The sequence below is a fragment of the Zalophus californianus genome, chromosome 6 (genome assembly GCF_009762305.2).
Source record: "Zalophus californianus isolate mZalCal1 chromosome 6, mZalCal1.pri.v2, whole genome shotgun sequence".
In the NCBI taxonomy this organism is placed as follows: Eukaryota; Metazoa; Chordata; class Mammalia; order Carnivora; family Otariidae; genus Zalophus; species Zalophus californianus.
Window position 1 is genome coordinate 39,455,862 of NC_045600.1, and position 25,655 is coordinate 39,481,516.

At 39.2% G+C, this 25,655-nt stretch overlaps 1 protein-coding gene across 5 annotated transcripts in view; it reads right to left on the reverse strand.

Annotated features, from left to right (window-relative positions):
* Positions 1 to 24,943, reverse strand: part of PPM1A (protein phosphatase, Mg2+/Mn2+ dependent 1A) — a 51,224-nt gene extending 26,281 nt beyond the window's left edge. For 2 of the 5 annotated variants that reach the window (XM_027569077.2, XM_027569076.1), the window contains exon 1: positions 24,665 to 24,943. In XM_027569077.2, the coding sequence (XP_027424878.1) occupies positions 24,665 to 24,863 (199 nt within the window). In that variant the 5' untranslated portion in view covers positions 24,864 to 24,943. Of the gene's footprint in view, positions 1 to 20,131; positions 20,215 to 20,925; positions 21,460 to 24,564 lie in introns of those variants that run through there. The other 3 variants (XM_027569080.2, XM_027569078.1, XM_027569079.2) reach the window with 3 other exon arrangements.
* Positions 24,944 to 25,655: the final 712 nt, after the last annotated feature.

Here is a 25,655-nt window from a genome sequence, read left to right on the forward strand (position 1 = left end):
GGGTTGCGATTTTACTTTCAGAGAAAGAAAAGCATAAGGAATAAGTCAACAAATACAACAACTGTCTTTTTTTAATTGATGAGAGTATACTCTAAAATTATAACCTATGAATTTTACAGGCTAAATATTTTTATGCCAGATAATTCATAACAATCCTTCAAAAATACTGTATGCTGAAATTAAGACTATACTTTCTGTTCAAATATGCTTAAAACGGTAATTAAAAATCAAGCATTTGGACGCCTGGGTGGCTCAGTTGGTTGAGCAACTGCCTTTGGCTCAGGTCATGATCCTGGAGTCCCGGGATCAAGTCCCACATCAGGCTCTCTGCTCAGCGGGGAGTTTGCTTCTCCCTCTGACCCTCTTCCCTCTTGTACTCTCTATCTCTCATTCTCTCTCTCTCAAATAAATAAAATCTTTAAAAAAAAAAATCAAGCATTTATTTGATTGTATATTAGAAAAGCTGTAAAGTTTCCTAACACACTCCCACCCACCCTACTCCAGGAACCTTCGCCCCCCCCACCAAAAAAAGAAAACAAATGACAGACCATATTATCTGACTTTAATACAGTAACAGTAGATGTTGGTAAAAATAAAGAAAGAAGAAAACTTTAAACACCTAGAAATTGCTTTAAAGGCATGCTTCTAATCAACCTTGTAGTGAGTTTGTATATTTTTATAATTACAGAATATTTAGAAACAATAATGGTAAGTAAAACCTTATATCAAATTTTATGAGATGTGACCAAACCTTACTCAGGAAAACTCACACTTTCTTAGTAAAAAAGTGAAAATCAGTATACTAAATCTCAACTCAAAAAGTAAAAAGAACAACCACATGCATACACACAGACCTAAGGAAAGAAATATATTAAGGAATGTATATTAAGAAAAATTAAGGTGGGGCGCCTGGGTGGCTCAGTCGTTAAGTGTCTGCCTTCGGCTCAGGTCATGATCCCAGGGTCCTGGGATGGAGTCCCCCATCAGGCTCCCTGCTCAGTGGGAAGCCTGCTTCTCCCTCTCCCGCTCCCCCTGCTTGTGTTCCCTCTCTCGCTGTGTCTCTCTCTGTCAAATAAATAAATAAAATCTAAAAGAAAAAAAAGAGAAAAATTAAGGTAAACATGATGTCATGAGAGAAAAATGAGTAAAATAGGTAAACCACTAGTCTGAGAAAAACTATCATTCAAAATTAGAAATCAAATAAGCATATAGCTTGCTTCTGAGATAGGTGTTTGTTTTGTTTTATAAAACACATTGTACAACTCTTTGCTAATAAATTTGAAAATATGGAGGAAACAGACAATGTTCTTGAAAAACAAATTACCAAATTTTTTTCAGGCAGTGATGAAATAGAGACCAGTAACTCTGGAACAAAATGAGAAAGTTATCAAAGAACTAACCCTCAAAAGAACTCTAGGGCTCATGAAAAAATTAAAAGAAGCAGAAGAACCATTCCAGGTTAAAGAAGACCAAGGAGATATCACAATACAGTGTAATGCACAATTGTGCATGGGTTTATATATATTTGTGTGTGCAAAAAGAGTATGTATGCATACATACACAAAGGGAAGAAAGAAAATTTATAAAACAAATGTGGGAAAAAATTAGTCATTCAGATAATATGAAAGTTCACCGTACCTTTTTTCTTCAGATTTTCTGTAAGTTTAAACTGTTTCCAAAATAAAGTTATTAAAAACGAGTGTATCAGACAAGCCTTATAAAACATAATACCAAAATAAATTACCTACAGAAGAAAAAAGCTTCCCACTTCATTTAACCTACCATAATCCTGATTAAAAACTGGCAAAGACAGTACCAAAAAATAAAACTATAATCCGAACATATTAATACAGATGCAAAAAACCCTCAGTATAAGCAGATCACCAACTAGAGCTCATCTTAACAATTTAATGACAAGTCAACATTCAGCAACCTATTAATATGCCATCTTTTTAAAAAAAGTCCAAAGGGGGGCAACCCAGGTGACTCAGTCGGTTAAGTGTCTACCTTCAGCTCAGGTTGTGATCCCTGGAGTTCCAGAATTGAGTCCACGGGATAGGCTCCCTGCTCAGTGGGGAGTCTGCTTCTCACTCTCCCTCTGCTCCTCCCCACCCCCACCCTTGCATGCATGCTCTCAAATAAATAAATAAGTTCAAAACCACATGATTATCTCTTCAGCTGATAAAATTCATTCTATAATATGATAATCTATATTTCAAGCCAAAGAGGAAACATAGTGATTAGAACAATTCTCAGAAAGAAGCCAACAAAAGGATACTTATTCTTATCCCTAACAGTTAGCAAGGTCTAGAAATAAGGATCAATACAGTTAAGATTTTTTTTAAAGGCATAAAATTATGAAGAGAGATCAAATTGCTATTTGCAGATAATAACCATGTGATGGCAAACTCAAAATCTAAAACAATATTAGGGAAAAAAAGTTCAATAAGGTTATCTGACTACAGAAAATCCTTAAGAAAACTAATAATAATAACCACTTAGAAAATAAAGAAAAAATGCCAATAAAAGTCTTTACATCTAAATAAATAACCAAAGAATTATTCAAGACCTTTAAGAAAAGAGCCTCAGAGGGGCGCCTGGGTGGCTCAGATGGTTAAGTGTCTGCCTTGGGCTCGGGTTATGATCCCAGGGTCCTGGGATTCCCCACATCAGGCTCCTGGCTCAGCGGGGAGCCTACTTTTCCCTCTCCCTCTCCCCCTGCTCATGCTCTCTTTCTCCCTCTGTATCTCTGTCTCAAATGAATAAATAAAAAATCTTAAAAAAAAAAAAGAGCCTCAGAATAAAAGACACTCCTATTTCTGAGACAGGAAGATTCAATATTGCAAAGACAGTCATCCTCCCTTTATTAATCAATAAATTCAGTATAACCACAACTGGGTCTTCTTGTTCCCAGACCTTGATAAATAATTCCTAAATTCATATGAAAGAATAAATGTTTGCGAATAGCCAAAACATTCTAAAACACATTAGCATTTGTCATACCTAATATTAAAATATTTCAAATTATGATATTTAAGAGGGAATACTGAAAGGATTCATCAGTGGAACAGAACTGAGACTCTGGAAAGAACTGTGGGAGCAAAAATTCAATCAATGGTGTTAAAACAGCTGGCCTATTTTAATCCTGCCCCCCCCATGGAAAGTAGCTGAATTCCTATTACACATCTTGAAATAAGTACCAGGTAATTAAAGATTTAAGTTTGAAACACTATAATAAAACCATACAAGTACATCTAGGCAAGTATTTCTATAATTTAATCATAGGAAAGGACTCTCTAAGTATGACATTTTTTTGCCATTAGGCAAAAAAAGACTTTAAAGGAATAAAAAGCAATTCCAGAGAATAAAACTTCTACACTATAAAACCAAGCTCCTAAGCTTAAAAGGCACATATCTTTAAAACAAGTATTTGCAATATATATGGTAAAGTTAATATTCCTAAAATAGAAGTCTCTTGTAAGACAATAAAATGAACACTTTAAAGGAAAAGAAACAAAGAACATGAACAGGCAATTCAATTCATAAAAGAATACAAATGGACAATAAATACATGGAATAATAACCAATCTCACTAGCCATTAAACACAAATTTATTTTTTTACACATTATCAAAGATTAAAAATGGGGCGCCTGGGTGGCTCAGTGCGTTAAGCGTCTGCCTCTGGCTTGGGTCATGATCCCGGATTCCTGGGATTGAGCCCCACGGGGAGCCTGCTTCTCCCTCTGCCTCGCCTCTGCCTGCCGCTCCCCCTGCTCAGGTTCTTGCCCACTCATTCTCTTTCTTTCTAAGAAATATATAAAATCTTAAAAAAAAAAGATTAAAAATTTATAGTTTCCAGTATTGGCAAAAGAGTAAAAAAAAAAAAATGCTTCTCATAGGTAGGAGACTAAACTGCCACCTTTCTGAAGGATATGTACGACACACATTAATTTTAAATGTTGACTTCCATTTAAATGGTTTTTTATATTCACACTCTAAAGTGCCCTTCTATTCCAAAAGTACTTTTAAAATAAATGGACTATAAAACAAAATTAAGAAAACCTAACCACCTGCTAAAGATAAACTCTTGAAATACAAAGCTTTTTGTGAAGCTGAAACTATGAGCCTCCCGGGTTCAACTAACAGAGATGGATCGAGTCTACATCCTGTAGTGATAGTAACAGAAATTAAAAATGCCCCATGCAAAGCTGGGACAGAACTCAAGCTCCCTGAAACTCATGCCTGGGGTGGAGGGGCTCTGTTGCCTATAAAAGGAGCTGGAAAAAGCTACTTATAACCATAACCTGGAGCTATAGTTTAGATGAAGTTAGGTGCCCAGTGAGCAGAAAAAGTATAGCTCTTCTCTTAGTGCCTTTTCTTGGAGAGATGAAAGTCTGATCCTGATCTTATCAGGAATCAGGAACCACACCTCCAGTGTAAGATATGGTTTCAGAATGGGCACCCCAGGGCCAAGATGTAGGCACATGCAAAAACACTGGATAAGAAGGGTGAAAACAAAGAAAACAAAACCAAAAACTTTCATTTAATAAGAGAACACAAAACCAAACTCCAAAACACATGAGGAAAAAAAACTATGATGGACAGCCAACAAAATCAACAATTGTAGGAATTTAAACTAGAAGGAAAAATAACAATCTGAAAATAACTTGAAATGTGTGTTTAGGATCCTTCCAAAGTTAAAAAAGACAACAGACATAAAGAGGAAAAAAATTTAAAACAGAAATCAAACCAGAATAGGAGGCTCTTAGAGAGAAAGAACCTGAAAAGGAGAAAAATATTCACTGAGAAATAAAAACAACTGAGGCCACATAAACTCTAGCTGAATAAAGTCAAGGGATTAATCAGTAAATTGAAAAATGATACTTAAGAACTGCCTAGAAAATTACATAAAGATTAAAAAGGAATACTAGAAAAGCAATATTCAAAAATATAGGGGGACCCGGCTGACTCAGTGGGTGGAGCATGCGACTCTTGATCTCGGGATTGTATGCTCGAAAACCACGTTGGGCGTAGAGATTACTTAAAAATAAAATCTTAAAAAAATATATATAAAGGTTAAAGAATTTTCTAGAACTGAAGAAAGATATGCGTCTTTAGATCAACAATGTATTTCAAAGAGTACCTCCATATAGCACAACATACACATACCTCCTAGGCCTAGGGGAATGTGTTAGGATATCAAGTACAGTAGAACAAATACTTAAAATTTATACCACACTTAAAAAACAGCTCTGTCCTGCATATATTTTACATATTATTAAGGTAATCAATGCTACAACCCCATACAATACAGATACTATCTCATTATCTGTTTAGAACTTGCCCAAGGTCACAAAGTAAATAGTGGTGACAGGATACAGAAAAGGAATCCTTTTAAAAACTGGTAGAGAGAAAAATTACATACAAAGGCCTAACAACCAGGTAGAAACCAGACTTCTCAGAGATCATAATATAACGAAATATCTTGAGGGTACTAATAGGGATGGGGGGATGGGACACCTATTAACCAAGAATTCTTTATTTGCTTAAAAAAAGAAAGTAATGTATAAAATACACTTTTAGATAAAAATTACAGACATTTACAGGCCACACTGTTAGAAAAGATTACTAAAAGCTATACCTTAGCAAGAAGAAAGGTAACTCCAGGAGTGAGATATAAAGGAACAGTAAGGACAGTGAAATATCTGACTGATTATATTAAATATAAAAAAGAAAATGAAACTTTTTTATGCTACAAAAAGAGGAAATAAAATTATAGACAGTTATACAGATGATGAAGGTATGCTGTATTTAATCAAATGTGAGCTCAGAGGAAAAAAAAATCACCAAATATACAAGGAAACAAGCTGCAATGAATAGAAGTAACATAACAAATACAAGATATAAAATAACTATGTATGAAATGTTTAAGAAGATTTCACACACACACATACACACACACACACACACACACACACACACACACACACACACACACACACACCAGGAAAATGAGAAGAAATTACTTAAAAATTTACCAAGGAATTGGAAAAGAATTAAATGCCACTTTTGGAAATTAAAAATTAAAAATCATTGATATAAAATTTCAAAGGATGACAACAGATTAGAAACAAATGCAATAAATTTAGTTCACTGAGTTGAAGAAATAAAAAAATAAAATTATGTTCACTTCAAAAAACCTACCACAAAAGGATGAGGGGGAAAGGGGAAGGAGAAAAAGAAAATCAAATTCTCCAATAATAGTTAAATAGTATAAATAGTCCATAGAAGTAGCTCTAAGAAATTTTAAGACTTGGACTTTATAGTGCCTCTGAAAGCCCAAGAACTATTAACTAATTTCTCTGTTGATGCCAACTCCCTAGAACATGGCTATGGTAGTAGCAGAGTTCTTTACACTCTAAATCAACATTTATTCCACTGAGAGAATCAGAAAACACCAGCAAAATAATGGCACCTAACTCTATAAGGTACAGCTTAATCTCATTTAACAAATGCTCCTTTGGTATCTCATTTTCTAAATATACCTAAATCATAGCAATCTTTAAATTTGTGTATCTTTAGTTAGAGGTAGAAGTTTCCTGTGGGATCCATTAGTTTGCAGCTCATAGGGCTAAGGCCTCTGGAATGGTGCTCCAATCCCCTCAGGCCTAAAATATTTTCACAGGTTTCTCTGGTTAAATATTCTTTTCATAAAGCTCAATTTTATAGTCAGTTAAATCAACAAATACTCTTAAATTTCTCCTGCAATATAAGTAATCTATAAAAGGTATGAAGATTCTCTGTATCTCTGTCTTCAATGAATAAATAAAATCTTTAAAAAAAAAAGTTATGAAGATTTATATAGAGTTCTTTTAAGAAGAATATTTGACAGAGAGAGAGAAAACGAGAGAGAGAGAGAGAGAGAGAGAGAGAGCACACAAGCAGGGAGAGTGGCAGGGGGAGGGAGAAGCAGGCTCCCTGCTGAGCAAGGAGCCCAATGTGGGCTAGATCCCAAGACTATGGGATCATGACCTGACCCGAAAGCAGACACTTAACCGACTGGGCCACCCAGGTGCCCTTATAGAGTTCTTTTGAATAGAAATATTTGTTATTTAAAAAAAAAATACACACATTTTGTAAACTTGAGTTCCAATACTAAAAACATTCACTTAAATCATATAACATATTTTATATGTTAAATAACGAATCTCATTGTTCTAAAGAAATTAAGTATCTTCATCACCTGCTCCTTTAGAAAGTTATATGCAAAATATTGTAGGCAATGTTTCTGATAAGGGGCTGATTATGGGGTTTTAAACATACCATCCAAGATGTAAAATACAAGTACAAACAGTTCCCATTAGTTTGCATTCCCTTTCTCCCAAATTTTGAGTTTGCTTATTACAGGATTTTACTTCTTTAAAGCTATATGTATGACTATGGCTCTTTGGGGGCACTTTTACTGACCGTGCCTAAAATCCCACTAACAATTCTAGTCCAACCAGAAGGCCCCTGATCTATCAAATCAAATTAGATTTTCTTTGGCAGCGGCACTCTCTCAATTAGTGCCATTCCCCTAGCTGATTCTAGATCCCTGAAGTAGTCCACTGAGTATGGAGGCACCCAGAATAGGATTCTACCCCTCCAATTTAAAAACCCTCAGGGGACAGTGTCATTTAAGTCTGTGGGATTTCTCCAAAGTATCCCAAGGTGATAAGGTTTCCCATGTTACCCTGGTTCAAACCTGAAGATCTTCAAATAACCCAAAAAAAACAACACATGACTATAGTTCAGCTTCAAAATTCCTATACAAAGTTCTGGAAAGAAAATATGTCAAGGGTACTAAACTTCATCAGAAAATGGAATTATCATTTGTGCTCCAATGACATTATGACTAAAATTCAAAGTTCAGAACAGAGAATTAAAAAAAAATCTTCTACTACATGATAACATCTCTGCCTTTTCTTTCTTCCTTCTAGGTCTTTTTTTTTTTTAAAGATTTTATTTATTTATTTGAGAGAGAGAGAATGAGAGACAGAGAGCACAAGAGGGAAGAGGGTCAGAGAGAGAAGCAGACTCTCCGCTGAGTGGGGAGCCCGACGTGGGACTCGATCCCAGGACTCTAGGATCATGACCTGAGCCAAAGGCAGTCGCCCAACCAACTGAACCACCGAGGCACCCTCTTCCTTCTAGGTCTTATTCTCTCCTAAGCAAACTCCAAGTTTTACTCTTCTGTTCACAAATTCAGTCTCCTTGCAAATTTTATACCATTTCTATTCCTGTTCTCATCAGAAGAACGCTGTCCCTCCCCAGCCTGATCAATCTCTTCTATTTTCCTGTTCTTGCCTTTCCCATTCTTGGGTTTAGGGGTGTAAGCAGGTAGAGTTCAGGCAAGTCAACTGCTAGGGGAAACATTTCAGTGAACTCATGCAAGCCTGAGTTTGAAAGGTTAGAAGAGAAATGGCTACTAGAGAACACTTTAGAGAAAGTCGAGGGACTAATGAGCAACGCACAGTAAAAAACACTTCTGGATGAGGACTAATCGTACATATTCTTTGAAGAGCCTGATTCTTGGTTTAAATCTGGATACAGTCTTCCAATTACTGAATTAATTTTTCCTGGTCAGAGGAGGAGGAAACAACCATTATTTAAGCTCTATAAGGAAGCTACATTATTCATCACTGGTTATCTCATAAGATATATAAGATGTTTATAAAGGCTAGAAATTAACTGATCAAAAAGTTATCTAGATTGCATTTATATGAAATATCCAAAAAAATGTACAGAGAGAGAAAGGAGATGAGTGGTTGAGAAGAACTGGGGGAGAGGAGAATGGGGAGTGACTGCTAATGACTACAAGGTTTCTTTGGGGGTTATGTAAATGTTCTAAAATTAAATTGTGGTTAATGGTTGCACAATTCTGTGAATACACTAAAAACTACTGAGCTGCAACTTTAAATGGGTGAATTTTATGCTATGTGAGTTACATCTCAATAAAGTCATTTAAAAAGACTGCTATGGTTTTTTGTAACTATATTTTATTTTGCGTAAGATTTTAAAAGATGACTATAGATTATATGGAGTAACATGTAAAAATACTATATTCAATTTTTTCCAAGATTACCTTTGAAACTTCCCCAGCTGCCCAATATTTATCTTATAGCTTCAACTAAACACTGATTTCACTTGTTGAGTATTTCTTCCAAATAACCAAATTTCATCCAAATGAATTATAATGCAAAAGACTGTTACTGAGTTAAATACCTAAATTTAAATGCCCTAAATTAAAACCTTAAAAATGAAATTTCAAAAAACAAACCAAAGGTGACCAAGCAAACCAACCAAAATAAGTCAGATACAGTTCTTCTATGCTAAATAGTATTTCCATGAAGTCCACGACGTGTCATTTTTTCTACCAAATATCACTCAAAAATAGTCATTGCTGAATTAGGTAAAAACTTAACAACTCCCCAAACCATAGTCACCTTGTGCAGGTTTGAGCAGCAGTCTCAATTTCACATAGTAAGTGTAGACAGAGCTTGCCACTTTTGATGTTTCCTTCATGTTTAATGTATCAGTATCTTCTAGACATGTACTGTGATATTAATTACAAGCTCCATAAGGTAGTCTTAAGTTTCTACAAAGGTATGTACTGAGCAATTTTTAGAAGTAAACTTCAGGGGCGCCTGGGTGGCTCAGTTGGTTAAGCGACTGCCTTCGGCTCAGGTCGTGATCCTGGAGTCCCGGGATCGAGTCCCGCTCAGCGGGAAGTCGGCTCCTCCCTCTGACCGTCCCCCCTCTCATGTGCTCTCTCTCTCTCTCTCTCATTCTCTTTCTCTCAAATAAATAAAATCTTTAAAAAAAATAAAATAAAAGTATAAACTTCAGAAGGACATAATTGCCTGAAAAATAAGCTCAGTTTAGTTGGTGGGTTCTAGTGACTATAAAAATTGGATACTGACCTATTTTCACTAACAACTACAGTATGAGCAAAAACACTGAAAAGATGTGGAAAGCATAGAGCTATTTAGTTTTTTAAAGTTTTCTAAGAATGTTCTATAGTATTCACAATCTCAATTTGCCTCATCTGTTAACTATTTCAAATTTCTTGGTTTTGAATAACTTGTCTACAGAAATGGATTCAATTTCCAGTTTGCTATTTTTTAAACCTTGCATATTTGAGGATTCAGACTCAGACTGACCTAGAAAATAATAACTGACTCCCTTAGCCAACCAACCCATTCTTTTTTCTTTTGCTTAAAACAAACAAAACCCCCTGTGTGACAGTACATTTAAAGATGTATGCTGGTAACCTGAAAGAAGGGGAAAATAGAACTTATTAAATATTTAAGATGATAAAAGGTTTATTCACAAACAAAATATGTAGCAATTTTAAGTATTTTACACATGAAATGCCACTGCTAGAAAAAAGAACCACAAAGTATTTGCCTCTAAGAGAAAGACTTCTGTCCATACAATCTAACATTTTTCAAAAACAGATTCATTCACTGAGTCCATAAGTTTTGATGAGATGCTTTGAGTGTATGGAAAAGGATGCTGGGAAATTAAGAGAAAAAAAGTATTTTTAAATGAAAAATTCCATCTTTCTATTAGCTTAAAATATACATATAACTACCTCCTGTACTTGATTAGCCACACCTCAAATGACATGACCTAAAATGAATTTCTCAATTCCCTGCCACTTCTCCTACCCAGTTCCCTGTCTCAGGAAATAGATCTACCATTAGTCATAAGCTCACAGAATCCTGTATTTCACCCTGATCATAGTATATTATAAGACCCTGTGAATTCTTCTCATTTTAGATTTTCAGATTCATGAGGGAAGGATCACGTCTTTCCTATTCATGTCTTTTCTATTCATAATACTTTGCATATCGTGAGACACTTGTTTAATACGTAGGACAAGGGAATGATAGCCATCATCATGACTTCTCTCTTGTCAACAGCCTCAGGAATTCTTTTCTACCCAGGAAAATGTATTCCCATAGAAAAGGACTTGCAAACAAACTGTATCCTACCATTTCCATTTTCTTATTCTACAGAATGCATAGTTCTAATTTTTAAAACCTCTACAGAAATAGAATTGATTTCTAGTAAGAAAATATTGGACTCTAAAGCAAATGTGCAGCTTACCAATTAAAAATCTGATTTTCAGATTGTGTTCATTAATGACTTTTAAAAGTTTCTTGACATCAGGAGCACCTGGATGGCTGGCTCAGTTATTAAGCGTCTGCCTTCAGCTCAGGTCGTGGTCCCGGGACCTGATTGATGGATTGGTGGATTGGTGGATTGAGCCCCACATCGGGCTCCCTGCTCAGTGGGAAGCTTCCTTCTCCCTCTCCCTCTCCCCCTGCTTGTGTTCCCTCTCTCACTGTGTCTCTCTCTCTGTCAAATAAATAAAAATCTTTAAAAAAAAAAGTTTCTTGACATCATTAGTTGACACTCTCATTACTGAAAAATGGAAGGGACAAAAGAGAAAGATGTAGTTATGACTAGAAGTTAGAGCCTATACATTCTCTTTCCCTGAGCTATTTATTTATTCATCTGATCATTCAATCAATAGTCATGAATGGGTAAATTTTTTAAAGTGTTTTCTATATGAGAAGCAAAGTATAAGGTAATTTAGACACAAAGGAATAATTTCTGAGAGCTAGGAAACCCACTTTCAATGTATTTTAGACAAAAATATCTTTAACTTAGTCTGGGAGTTTTACTGTATATAAAATGAATTTATCCCATATGCACTTAAGGAGCTCCTCATTCTACTGACTGTAGCAAACTAGTACAAGATCATACTAGATGGCTGACTAGTTGTTGAAGTACTTGCTTATACTATCAGGAAGCATTTACACAGAGAAAAATGAAGATGACATATGGAGTAATACAGGGTTAAGCTGTGGGTTACAAGAGAACAAAAACTGCCACTTCTAAGATCAGCCCCTAACATCCAAAACAGCCTTAAGGATTCTCGGCAAGAATAATCCACTGCTTTATAAAAAGTAAAAATTTTATTTACCATCTATTTACATTCTGAAGCATGATGGCATACTGCAGAGATGTTTTCCTAAAGCCTGGTAAGTTTCGTAATTCTGTTTGTAAAACAAAATCAAAAAAGCAATATATAGCCACTCCTTCCTTATCCTTATCATTAATATTTTCATTTCTGAAATTTGGTAACAAAGGTAAGTAAGCAAGCTTCATCTCCTACAGACGTAGTATCAAATTTGATGCAATTTTCTACCACTCATGCTAAAGAAAAGTAGAAGTGCCAAAAAAAAAAAAAAGGCACCAAGGCATTTATTCAAAATCAGTAATGAATTACATTCTTAGAAGTAGCACAACAGTTCTTGAATAACATATTCTTTTTTTTGAGAGAGAGAAAGAGAGAGAGCAGAGCAGTGTGAGGAGCAGAGGGAGAAGCAAGCTCTCTACTGAGCAGAGTCCCGGGACTCTGGGATCATGACCAGAGCTGAAGGCAGATGCTTAACTGACTGAACCACCCAGGTGCCCCACTGAATAACATACTCTTGAAATAAAATAACTAAGCTACATATAGCCTGATTCAAAACAAAATACACAAAAAAAACCATTTATCTACATCCCTGCCTGAATGGTCATATCACAGATGAGTAAAAAGAACTAGCCTAAATATAAAATGGATTATACATGACCTATGCTCTCATAATTTGCTATACTTCTGGTTCACATTCAATTTTCTCTGTCATGTGTTCATCAGAAAATAAGGAGACTATAAAGATTAAACAATCATATATTGAGCATCAACTTAAAACAAAACCCTGTCCCTGCTTTCAAGGAATTTATTTTTAATAAATCTTAATATTGAAATATTCCATTTATAGTATAACTTCTATTTTAAGCCCAATGGGGTAGCTTGTGTTTAACACTATCTTCTTAAATTCACTAAGAATTTAATTTGAATAAAGGACTGATGAAAGCATTTGTCAATGGGTTGCAAAGTAATGAATAAGCCGTAAGGGAAAACTGTGTATGGCTTGTGGTACTAGTTGTATTATGCCTATATCTTTCTTATATTACAAAATTTAACAATTCTTGGTAAAATGTTCTAAAGTGAATTGACATAACACATGACACTATACTTTTTAAATTCAGTATACCCTTCCACCTAGGATCCCAATTCAATCACAAGATTTACTCACTGGGTACAACGGAAATGTAGTCATACCCTTCATAACTAAAGATTTTCTAAACCATCACAACTGCCAACAGTTTCTTTTAGCAAGAGCAATAAAACTGCTACGATCCATATATATAATAACTATGAAAAATCCAAGGACATGTGTTTAGCTTCTATTACCGGCGGTGAAACTGGACAAGTAACTTAACCTTTGTCTCAATTCCTCATCTGTTAAGATACAAGTAATAATAGTATCTATCTCATATACAGAGATAGAAAGATTTAATAAGACAGTAATTAAAATTTTTCTATGATAATGCCTGGCCTACTGCTCAATAATGTTAGCTATCGTTAGTAGCTAATGTTAAAGCTAGAAAAACTTAAAAGTCGCACAAGAATCAAATTTGTCATTCTGGTCTCGTTAGTATCATACTCCAATAAATGGGTCTTAGCAAGCAGACTGCCTATATAAAATTATCCATTTAAAAATTCAATAAAGGAAATTTTACTATGCATTTTCCAAATACTGGACAGAGTTTAACAGTTTGATATGGTTTAAAATTTAGCTTTAAGGTTTATATGAACATAGACTATTCATATATTAGGTATGTTTTGGTTCAAATTAAATCAGTTGAGAGTTATCTCCCTTCTTTAACTAATACGTCATCTAATTACTGTGACTCCACAACTCCCATTTAAAAGGTTGCCTAGTTCACAGCATCTGCAAATATAACTCTGGAAAGAGATGCATGACTATGAATGTCCTATTAACCCTCAAAGTGAAAACACTGTAAGTTAAAATGAAACCTTTAGGTCTAGAATCAATCAACCTAATTATCTATACCAACATAAGAACTCTGCCACATTTCTGATATGTATAATCTTCACACTTAAATACCCAGGTTCAGCCAAAATAATATATAGGAAGAAAAGTCAGAAATGTCTGCTACCCGAAAGCTCTGAACTGTTTCCACCACCTCCTACAGCAATCACTTCCACTCTCAGGTAGATTTTGCCTAATATTTACAAAATATCTGAATATCTACCAACCACAAGGCATTGTGGTAAGCTTTGGGATAATAAGTTATTGTATTTTCCCCTTCCCAGTTTTATAATTAAATTGAACAGTTATAATTAGAACACAAATACCTAGCAATAAAGTACACAACTAAAGCCTAACAAATAATACAATAGATACTGCTATAGAAGAACAGAGAAATGAGAGATGAAACACTGTGATCAGAAATGGCTTTGTGAAAGATGAAATATTAGAAATGAGCTTTGAGTCATGATAGAGCCCCGCATCGGGCTCCCTGCTCCCCGGAAGCCTGCTTCTCCCTCTCCTACTACCCCTGCTTGTGTTCCCTCGCTCGCTGTGTCTCGCTCTGTCAAATAAATAAATAAAATCTTAAAAAAAAAAATGAGCAAAAGAAAGGGAAAGCAAAAGCTAGAAAAAGAAGGGCAAGAATCCAACCTACCAATTAGCATGAACAAGAACCCACTGAGATAAAAGGATAGGGTGTGTCCAGAGATGGCAAGTGTACTGGTTTGGTTGAAACAGATCAATCCTGGGCACCTGGGTGGCTCAGCTGGCTAAGCATCTGACTTGTGATTTTGGTTCAGGTCACAATCTCATGACCAAGTGCCACGTCTAGCTCCCCCCTCAGTGGGGAGTCTGCTTGAAATTCTCTCCCACTGCCCCTCCCCCCACTCACTCTCCTCCCACTCGCTCTCCAAAATAAATAAATAAATCTTTAAAAAAAAAAAGAAAGAAAGAAACAGATCAATCCTGAAGTTCAATTATGGAAAGTGTCAAAAGCCCAGCAAAGAATTCTAAACTTTATTCTAGATGAAAAGGGAATCACAAAGTATATCAAGCAGAGAAATAATATGACACAAATAGTTTTTTAGAAGAAGTCTGTGATGGTTTATAGAATGGAGAAGGGAGATGCAGCACAAAATGAAAGTGGGAAAGACCAGCTGGAGTGCTAAAAGCATGGTCTGGGTATGAAGTGATTAAGATCTGTAGTATTCTAATACAATTTTTCAACCTTAAATAACACAGGACCCACCTGTAAAGCCTTAGTACCTTTTATGTAAAGACTATTTTTTTTTTACAAGAACTGAATTAATTAGAATTTAGTTTTCTTACTCTCTCTTGCATTTTTTTCCATAGCAGTATCTTCTTGCCCATTTCTAATCATAAACTGTAACTTTTCTTCAAAATACCAACCCTTGTTTTTCTTCACTTACTGATCATTCTAGTCTGAACATTCACCTTTGCTATTACTCTTAATCCTCTATTTAACCATCTATTCCCACCTAACCATTAACTCCAAATGCATGACCTCTCCAGCTTCATATACTCAAATAAATCTACTCATACTCAACTTTTTCTTCCATTACCTCTTAATATTTAACTTTTATATATAAATTCTAGATGCCCACAATCTTTATAACTTCTAAAGTCTCTACTCAATCTCTTAGAGTATGGTTTCCAGGCTCACTGCTAAAACTGTACTCAAAGACTCACACTCAGTAAATCTCTATTCCTGTATCTCAAGATTTCACAAACTCAATAGCAACTACTGTTTATTTAGTACTTTCTTCATGGTAGAAAACGTCAAGTATTTTACACAATCATCTCACTTAATCTTCAAGAATACCTAATGAGGGGCGCCTGGGTGGCTGAGTTGGTTAAGTTGGCTCAGGTCATGATCCTGGAGTCCCAGGATCGAGTCCTACATCGGGCTCCCTGCTCAGCGGGGAGGTCTGCTTCTCCCTCTGATTCTCCCCCCTCTCATGCTCTCTGTTTCCAATAAATAAGTAAAATCTTAAAAAAAAAAAAAAAAAGAACACCTTATGAGAAAAAGGCTTTCCCATAAGACAGGTAAGAAAACTGAGGCTTAGAGAAATCAAAGAGCTTGCCCAAAATTACCCCACTAGAAAATTTTACCATCACCTCCTCTCTAAAGCCTTTAATGTATGTACTTAGAAACATTTCCCTTAGTCCTTCATTAAGGATATCAACCATTTGAGAATTTAATGCTGATTCCATTCCTCCATCTAAACAATGATAGTTGAAGACATAAAACTGTTTAGCTCTGTTGACTTTGGAAACTTAGAGAATGAGAAAATGAACTTAACTTCTTAAATCTTTTCTGAATGTTTCAGAAGAGACTCCTGTATTGGAAGACTTAATTTATACATAAATTTATAAGGTGTCTTTTAATTCTAGGAATCTGAATCATAGTGTTAACATTCAGCTTCTCAATTTTTGATTCCTAGGAACAAGAAGGCTCATCTAGTTGGGAAAAATTCAATCAGGAATATTTTGAAAATAACTATATAACTACACAGCTCTGATTCTGGCATGTTACTTAGATTCTCTGAGTCTATGTTTCTTCATTTGTAAAACAGAAATAACATCGTATGCTTTAGAGGGTTGTGGGGAAAATTAAACCCTGACAAATGGTCAATACACTGTGGCTTTTATTTCTTTATTCTGTATCTAGAAGTAGTTTGTTCTCATAGGATTTTAATTCAAATCATATCAGCTACAAAAACTCTACTGACTTTCAATCCAGATCCTAAATATGAATACTACATAAACTTGATCAATGGATTCCAAATAAACATATTAAGAATTATAAAAACTCAAGCTCCCTCCTTTACCACACATTTATTCAAGGAATGTTTAAGACACCTCTAATTTCATAAACATAGTATCAGTAGTCTATTAATACATATTAACATCTAGTACTCTTCTCTCAGTTTCTTAAAAAAATTCTAAAGTCTATTACATTTTAGATAAAGGCATACAGAAGTTCACCTCTCTTAATCGTTTCCTTTCTCTAGCTCCTCCTACCTGTCTCAGCAAAAGAAAAGCTAGGTAAAGAGATTATCTAGGTAGTACATAGATTGTTAGGACATGCAAAGGTCAAAATCATCAAGGAATCTATTCTGGAGATTCAATAAAACATAAAATTGTTACTTGTACATTCGACATTAAAAAGAGCAAAAGAAGAATATAATCAACCTTAACCCCAGATCCTTTCATATAAGGGTGGTTAATAATCCCAGGTAGAAATTCAGAGAATTTCTTGGCTAATAGTGCAATAATAAATGAAGCAACTGAATTTTAAAAAAATTTGTCCCCGACATTATCTGAAATGAAAGACAGAACACATTCTTGCATAAAGTTACTACCTAAGGTATAGGAAGATACAAACTTTTACCTAGTTGCCTCACACCTTCCCCTCACCCAAGGTCCACACATTTCACAGGGCCACACCTTGTTTTATCTTCTTGCTTAACTCTTATAGGACTCCACTTGAGCCGACTTTCTTACATGGCTGCCTCTTTCCTCTGATCTAAGGATGGAAAGTAATCAGTACCACTCAAGAGTCAGGTGCCCAGGCAAGAGTTAGATAATCATTGGGGGGGGGCGATCATCAAAATATCACCCTATAATTGTATCTACATGATCACAGACTTACACTCTAAGAAATTAGTCCAGCACTTCTGGGTGAGCATTACAGGGACAACAAGCTCCCTGTGGACATATGTCAGTCTTTAGTTTTAAATTATTAAATAAATAAGCATTCACAGCTAAACCAGAATTGGCTACACATTTTATTAGCTACTATAACAAACAGTCTTAAGTATAATCTGAACAAATTCAAAGACTAAGTTTTTGGTAACTGCTTAGCAATGTTTACCATGTGACAACACGATGTTGCTATAAATTCCTTTGGAAAAAAGTAGGTACTAGGGGCACCTGGGTGGCTCAGCTGGTTGGGAGTCTGCCTTTGGCTCGGGTCATGATCCCAGGGTCCTGGGACTGAGTCCCACGGTGGGCTCCCAGCTCAGCGGGGAGTCTGCTTCTCCCTCTCCCTGTGCTCCTCCCCTCCCCTCTGCTTGTGCTCTCATTCTCTAAAAATAAATCAAATCTTAAAAAAAATTAGGTATTAGGAAACAAATTTTCAGACAAAGGTGTATTAACAAGTCAAGATAAGCAAGACCCAGCCTGAACTCACAGAAACATCTTCATAATGTGTTCTTATAATGCCCTTCACATCAAACTACCAAGGGTCCTGTGCTTGTTCAAACCTACAGTCTCAACCACCCCGTCCTTCTTCCTCTCAAGAGTTTTTCTAGACTTCCCAATCCCAACAGAAAAATCAATAAAGCCTACCTACAGGAATATCATCCCTAAAGATCAACCACCAACTTAAAATCTTTTATGGAAGACAGTTATTTTTAAATAACATGCAGATTTAGAATACTGAAACATCTAAGTGCCTGGCATATACCAGGCATTTGGTCAAGGCATTTTGAATAGACAATGTTAGCAGAATAAAAAAATTTAACAACTGGCCATGCATTTGATAATACAGTATACCACTTTGGCTTTACTGTTTGTAAACTGAGACTCAAAAGGTTAAAGGACTTGTCCATGGACACAGATATTTTGGAGCACAGTCATGACTAACAATTCTTATCTCCTAGTAGTACAGTGTTCCCTTCAACAGGTTATACTGTAATTATGGTCATCATTCCAGCCCTTCAAACTAAAATATAAAAACATACTTGTGTTTAAAAAAAAAAGAATGTTTAAAGAAATTTATGTAAATTTCCACCAAAAAAGAAAAATATTTTTTTTGTTTTTTTTTTTTAAAGACTTTATCTATTTATTTGACAGAGAGGCATAGCGAGAGAGGGAACACAAGCAGGGGGAGTGGGAGAGGGAGAAGCAGGCCTCCTGCAGAGCAGGGAGCCCAGACGCGGGGCTCGATCCCAGGACCCCAGGATCATGACCTGAGCGGAAGGCAGACGCTTAATGACTGAGCCATGCAGGCGCCCCAAGAAAAAAAAATTTTTTTAAAGTAGGCTCCATGCTCACAGCATAGCGCCCAAGGTGGAGCTTGAACTCATGACCCTGGAATAAAAAACCTGAGCTGAGAGCAAGAGTCGGAAACTTAACCAGATGAGCCACCCAGGTGCCCCTAAAAAAGAAATTTTAATGACTCTAGCATTCAACCCTTTTATTTCTCAAATATATACTGAGGTAGCTAGCCAAACTTCCGGGTCTTATATACCTCTCCAATAATAAAATTACTTCACTAATGTGAAAAATGTTTGATACCACATCAAAAATATCTTTAGTAACTTCCATGTGCACTTCTCATTATACTTTCAATTATGTGTCACTGCCGCCAACTTGCAGCTGAAAAGTAATCATCCCTACATGATTAAATGTTTATTCAGATATATGTGAGTTACACCTAAGAACAGAACTATAACATCAGGCAAGGAATGTTACTTTGTGGTTCAAATTATTTACTGACAAACATTAAATCAAAGGTAACATCTATGATTAGAAAATAGGCAGTGGTGTGGGTCACTATCTCCCTAATCAATTTTTCTAAAGTGTTACAGAAATACAATATTTGTAAAAGGCCCAATATGTAAAAATATAGAAGTTATGAAAGTGAAGTTGTTCCAGTTAAAGAGGAATTGGGGAGTAAGCCCTGCTGAACTCCCGTGAGCTGTGGAACCCCTAAGGCTCAGAAGAGTATCATTTAAATAAATAAATCCCCTTACTCTTCAGAACTCTTTGCATCTAAAAACTGGTTGTGTTTAAAATCCCAATATGCAAGTTTGAAAAGATTAAGCCTTTTTCCTCAGAACAATTTTTAAAATTTTTAATTTCTTTCAATAATGTCAAAATCACCTACTCTGGGAGAATAATACCTATATCCCATTGATTTTTACACCTCCCATCACTCTACCAATCACTAAAATTCATTCCGCTCATTAGTGCAATCTGCAGAAAATTCAGGGGTAGGGATGGGGGCGGCGTACACATTTCTTGGCTTGGACAACTTAAGTATGACCTTTGTGGATCTGTAAGTACCATGCGGTGCTTGAGAAGAGAGAAGGAAAAATACCTCGGTGATGAAATTTTCAAAACGTATCTAAACTGCGGTTGGTAGAAGGCTCTCCATAGCCAGCTGTCTTTCAATATTTAAATCTACAAGCAGAACAGAACCATACCTCAACCACCAAACTCTAACATTAAGAACTTTACCACACAATTTACAGTTAAAAATACAAGAAATCAGTGTGATTTACTTCAGTGGATTTGTTCGATGTAATGAATGAACTGGAGGCATCACAGACTTGAGTTCTCAAGGAGCCTCACTCTCAGCTCAGACCCCTATAAGACCTGAAGCAAATCCTCCAGAATTTGGTGTCTCGAGGCTAAGTCCGGTCCAAAGGAAGCCTACCCCCTTCTTTCTCCAGGCCTCCCTCCCAGGGGTTGGAGCCCTGGGCGGCCCTGCGGGTGGGGGCGCCGCAACGCCCTACTCTTCGCTTCGGAAAAGTTCCGCCCGCCGTTCTCGGGCCAGGCTGGCCTGGGGCTCTCGCCCGCGTCGCGGCCTCAAACACCCGCCGGGCCTCGGCGGCTGGAGGGTCGCGCCCCCTCCCCGCGCCGCCACCACCAACACTCCGCCCCCGCCGCCCCGCCGCCACCGCCCTCGCTGAGCGTTAACCCCTTGCGGCCCGCCGCCCGGCTTCGGGGAGGAGGCCGGGCCAGGGGGTGGAGTTGTCCTGTCTCCTCCCGGGAGCGCCCGGGCAGACGCCCGGCTTGTTTACAGGCCCCAGGCCCAGGCCTGGCCGCCACCGCCGCCGCGCAGGCCCGCGCCGCCCGCCCGCCCGCCTTCGGCCCGAGCGTCGCGCTTACCAGGAGCAGCCGCAGGCTGGCAGGTCCCTGGTCGGCCAAGGCAGCGGTGGCGACGGCGGCCGGGGAGGGGGCTGGAAGGGGGTCACCGCGGCGGCCGCCCGCCAGGTCAGGCCGGGGAGGGGGGCGGAGGAGGGGAGGAGCCGGGCTGCGTCCGGGCCCCCCGCTCTCGGCGCCCTCGCGGCTCAGATCATCCGGGCGTTGGAACGGGAGGCGGAGAGCGGGTCCCGGAGGAGGAGGAGGAAGAGCCGAAGATTCATCGCTTTCGCGCCCCACCTGCCTGGCGCCCCCCCACCCCCCCTCCCCAACCACCCGTTCCGGCGCTGCAGCCGCCCGAGCACCCGAAGCTGCGGGCCGGGCCGGTGCCGAGACCACTGCTCCCTCGCTCCCGCGCGCGCTCCCGCCCCTAGCGCCGCCGCCGCCGCCGCCGCCGCCGCCTCGAGCGCGTCCCCGCGCAGGCGCGCTCACGACGGCGCCGTGCTGCCCCTCCCCGACTCCTCTGTCCGCCCCGCCCCGCGGGCTCGGCGGCCGCTACAGCTGCGGCGCGGCGGAGCAGCTGGAGAGACCCGGATGTCGTTGGGCAGGAACTGCGGCGAGGGCCGGCAGGCGGGGGAGGGGCGGCCGCAGATGACATCACTGCCCTACCCAGCTTCTCTCGCCGCAGCCCCCTCGCGGCCGGGGCCCCAGGCTGAGGCCGAAGGGAGCATCCGAATCCCGGATCGGAACCGGGACTGGGGCCCTTATGCCCCCGGCCCTGGGGGCTGGACAGAGTGTGTGAGCGTAAGGAGTCCCGGCCATCGAGAGCTTCTTCAAACCGGGCAGTCTGTCGAGCCCGGACTCGGGAGCTCCCCCTAGGGCGTCGGCTCCTCCCGCCCCGGCGCTTCCACTTGTCTTGAGTGCGCACCCCACTCCCTGCAAAGACACCGTTCTCAGAACCCGGAGGACCCACCCCGTGCTTTTGACCTCTCTCGGACGCAGTCGCGGCCTCGTTGCCCCCTGGCGGCTGCGGCTTGAACGCACTGTAGCACCCAGGCAGCCGCCAGACCGCCTTTCCCGGGGCCCCAGGCCTCTGGAGCCACCCTGGCCAGTGACCCCGGGAGCCCCACCGCAGGTACCCCTACCACACACCTCTGGTCCCGAAGGGCAGCCACACCCTACCACCACCCACCCACACGCGAGTGCGGCTGATACACGCACGGGGCACATGCTCTGAGTTTCTGGCAGGTTTTCCATCCGTAGCTCATCGGATTCCACCTTGTATTTATTTGCACATGTTAGACAGTCATGTGATTCTGTCACAGGGCACCTCCAACGACCTCCTGCAAGGTTTAAGGAACGGAAGATTTTTTTCTTGAGAATGATCAGAAACGTAACAGCTGCTTCTGTTAAGAGTCAGAGATCAAGTCAACCTAATTGAAACTGCACATGAAGGCGGCCAAAATCCAGTTTAGCTAGCTGGACTACAGAAAACCGACCCACGCTGTTTGCAGACGCCGGGATAGAATGACAAACCCTAGGCGGCCAATGAATCAGAACTGGGAGCAGTACATCACCAGCATGAGTTCCCATTGGCTGGGGTGTCTTTCCCTCTCTTGTCAGAGGCTTAACCTGTTCATGGATTTGACCTATACCACACTGGCTGGAAGAGAAGTTTAAAGAAAAATCCGTGTTTTAAAAAAGATGGTCTCGTATATACAAAGAAAAACCCAAATAGTTCACTGTAGGAGGCAAGTACTTTAAAAAGAACACCTGAAAATATTAGTCAAATTGTCTTCTGGCCAATAAAAAGGTAAACTTGTGATGAGGCCTATCCATTTTATTTCAGGAACTCACTGTAGCAATTTATACCCTGTTACTTTGTATATCCTAAAAGCACTTTGTTGCCCCAACTCTTAGATCAAAAGCAATCTGTTTATTCTTTCTGTCATTCAACGCACACTTAGCTGTTTTTGAAGCTGTGAAAGCCATCTCCAATTTTTTCTACATGACTGTTTTGAGAAGATTCTGTTCCTTTCACATTTAGGCCTGGAACTTGACAACAGGATAAAACAGTTTCACCAAATAGTCACTGGCTGGCCAATTCTTCAAGAAACCCAAAAATCACTCTACCCGCTATCTGTGGCGTTAGAATTTCTTAGAGTAAGAGGAAGATGGATCTTTTCCAGGTATACAATGCGAAAATAAAATTCACTTACGCATTTGGTCCCAGGATCATCTGAGGATACAGTTCCTAATTACTTCTCTGTACACTTGTCAAAAAAAAAAAAGGGAAACTAGATCATAGATCTTTGAAACCACGCCGTATTGAAAATCCTTAATACTTAAGTAACAGCATGATTAGCATGCTAGTAGACTCATTACAATTGTAAAATTAAAAAGCCCATGTGGCAACTACTATGTGAAGTGCCCCTGGAATGCAAATTTTCTTATTCCTAAGGCGGAGCCTGAGTAACCAATGACAGTAGTGGACCATAGAGAACTTGAAGGACTTGCTTATCTTTCTGCTTCCTTCCTTTAGTCTTCCATATCTTTTCTTCTCTCTGTTCTACACTTGCAGGAGAATCTGGGTCAATTATAGCAGAAGAGGCAGAAGAATAGAAAATAAGAGCATAAAGAGATTTTTAAGGAGGGCACACAGTATACCCCAGACTGCTGATAAAACTCTACCTTCCTACTATTTCTTCTTTCTGGATACAGCTTGCAGGGACATTTTGGTATGAACTAGGAAACTCATGGGTTATCAGATAACACTTTTAAAGTTTGGAACAAAGATATCTTAATATTGTCTGAATAAATATGCTTGATATTATAATATCCCATTCCTTATTATTATATTAAATATTATGTTCCCGAAATATTATGCTATAGACCAAACCCAACTATTTAGAAGGGAGGAAAGGACATTGAAAAAAGAGGCTTAAGGGTGGCCTGGGTGGCTCAGTCATTAAGTGTCTGCCTTTGGCTCAGGTCATGATCCCAGGGGCCCGCACGATCGAGCCCCCGCATCCGGCTCCCTGCTCAGCGGGGAGCCTGCTTCTCCCTCTCCCACTCCCCCTGCTTGTGTTCCCTCTCTCGCTGTGTCTCTCTCTGTCAAATAAATAAAATCTTTACAAAAAAAAAAAAGGAAAGAAAAAAAGGCTTAAAAGTTTTCTTTTTGTTCAAACTGTAGGGGGCCTCCAATGTGTATTTGGGATGTTCATAATGAGTTTCTGTGAAACCTCAGTGAAAATATATTCTCATAATTGTATTTTAGTAATTTCTTATGGGCATATTGTAAAACTATCCTATGGCTGCTTTGGAAATCTGTTTATATTTCAATTACCAAAGAGGAAGAAGATTTTCTGGAAGATTGGCTTTCAAGTCCTGAATTTAACTGTGTGCTATTAGTTTAGTACTTAGGAGGCATGGGGTGAGCATGGGGGCTGAGGTGAGGAGTCTGAAGCTTAATCTGGTTAGCAATACCCTCTCCTCTTTTCCTCTAGAATCACAATTTAAAGTGAAGGTTACACTGCTTGTTCCCAAATTACTATTGTGAATCCATCCGGGAGAGTCACCCTTGAGACCGCCTGGCTTGGGCCTCTCAAAAATCAAGGTCAGCAATTTAAGTGATCCCTCAGGGGAGCGCTTGAGAATTCCCCTCACCTGAGCCATCCATCCTTTCACACTGAAGTCAGCCACTACTCAAGAGTCACAAAGCCAAGAACAGAGTTTCAACTCTTCCTTCCTCCTCCTCCTTCACTACCTGTTCCACGAGTCTTTCTCACAAATATCCTCTTCATACGTCCTCCTCTTCTCTCTTTTCTCCTTATCACTCTTCTCCCTTTCTTCTGTTCTTTTTTAGTCCCCTTTGCCCTTCTTTTCCCCATTCTTCTCTTCCCGCTTTTTCTTAGCTTAGTCCAAAATACAGCCTCTGCTACCCACTTTCTCCTGAAGCAGTACATATCAGTGGATAGTGCCCCTAAACTAATTTTGCTGGTGGGGGGTGTGCCCCCCAGCCTGGCCCTCTGGCCTCCATCCCCCCCCCACCATAAAGGGTCATGAAAAACTTAGGTCTTTAAAGGACTGTCACAGAATGAAAAGGATTAGAGAATCCGGTCCTGTGTGACATCACTGAGGCAGCTCCATCAGGGGTGGAGTAGATAGGAGCCAGCGGTCTTGTGTTGTCACTGTGACTCCTCCTGGATCTTTTAAGAGAGATGGGGGTCCCCATGAACACCATAGGCCAAGTCCTAGGGAGTCTTCAGAGTAGCATCTCGTTTCAAGAGAGCTGTATATAGCCACAGCCCCACAACATTGGGGCAGGCCCTTTCAGGCAAATGCATTTGTTCAACGGATAGTTATTGTATGCCAGGATGGTGGTAGATAAGGACATGAAGGGGCAAAAAGTCCCAGCCCTCAAGGACCTGATATAATCAGGGGTATAGACAAAGAGGCAAACAAATAAGGAAATTAAGATATAGAATATGCCAAGCTCCATACCAGGCCCCTTATGGGTGTTATTTAATTCTCACAATAATTTTGTAAACAAAGATACTGCCCCCCTCTCTCTCTCACCCCCCATTTTACAGAAGAGGAAACTAAGGCTGAGTAAAAGAGCTCTTTTGCAGACCTGAGACCGTCTGAGTCCAAAGTCACTGCTTTTTCTGTCCCAGAAGCTGACTCTTGAACTGACTCTCTTTTCTTGAGGCCCTTTCCACTGCAGTTTTGCATCCAAGAAAGAAAGAACAAGTCCA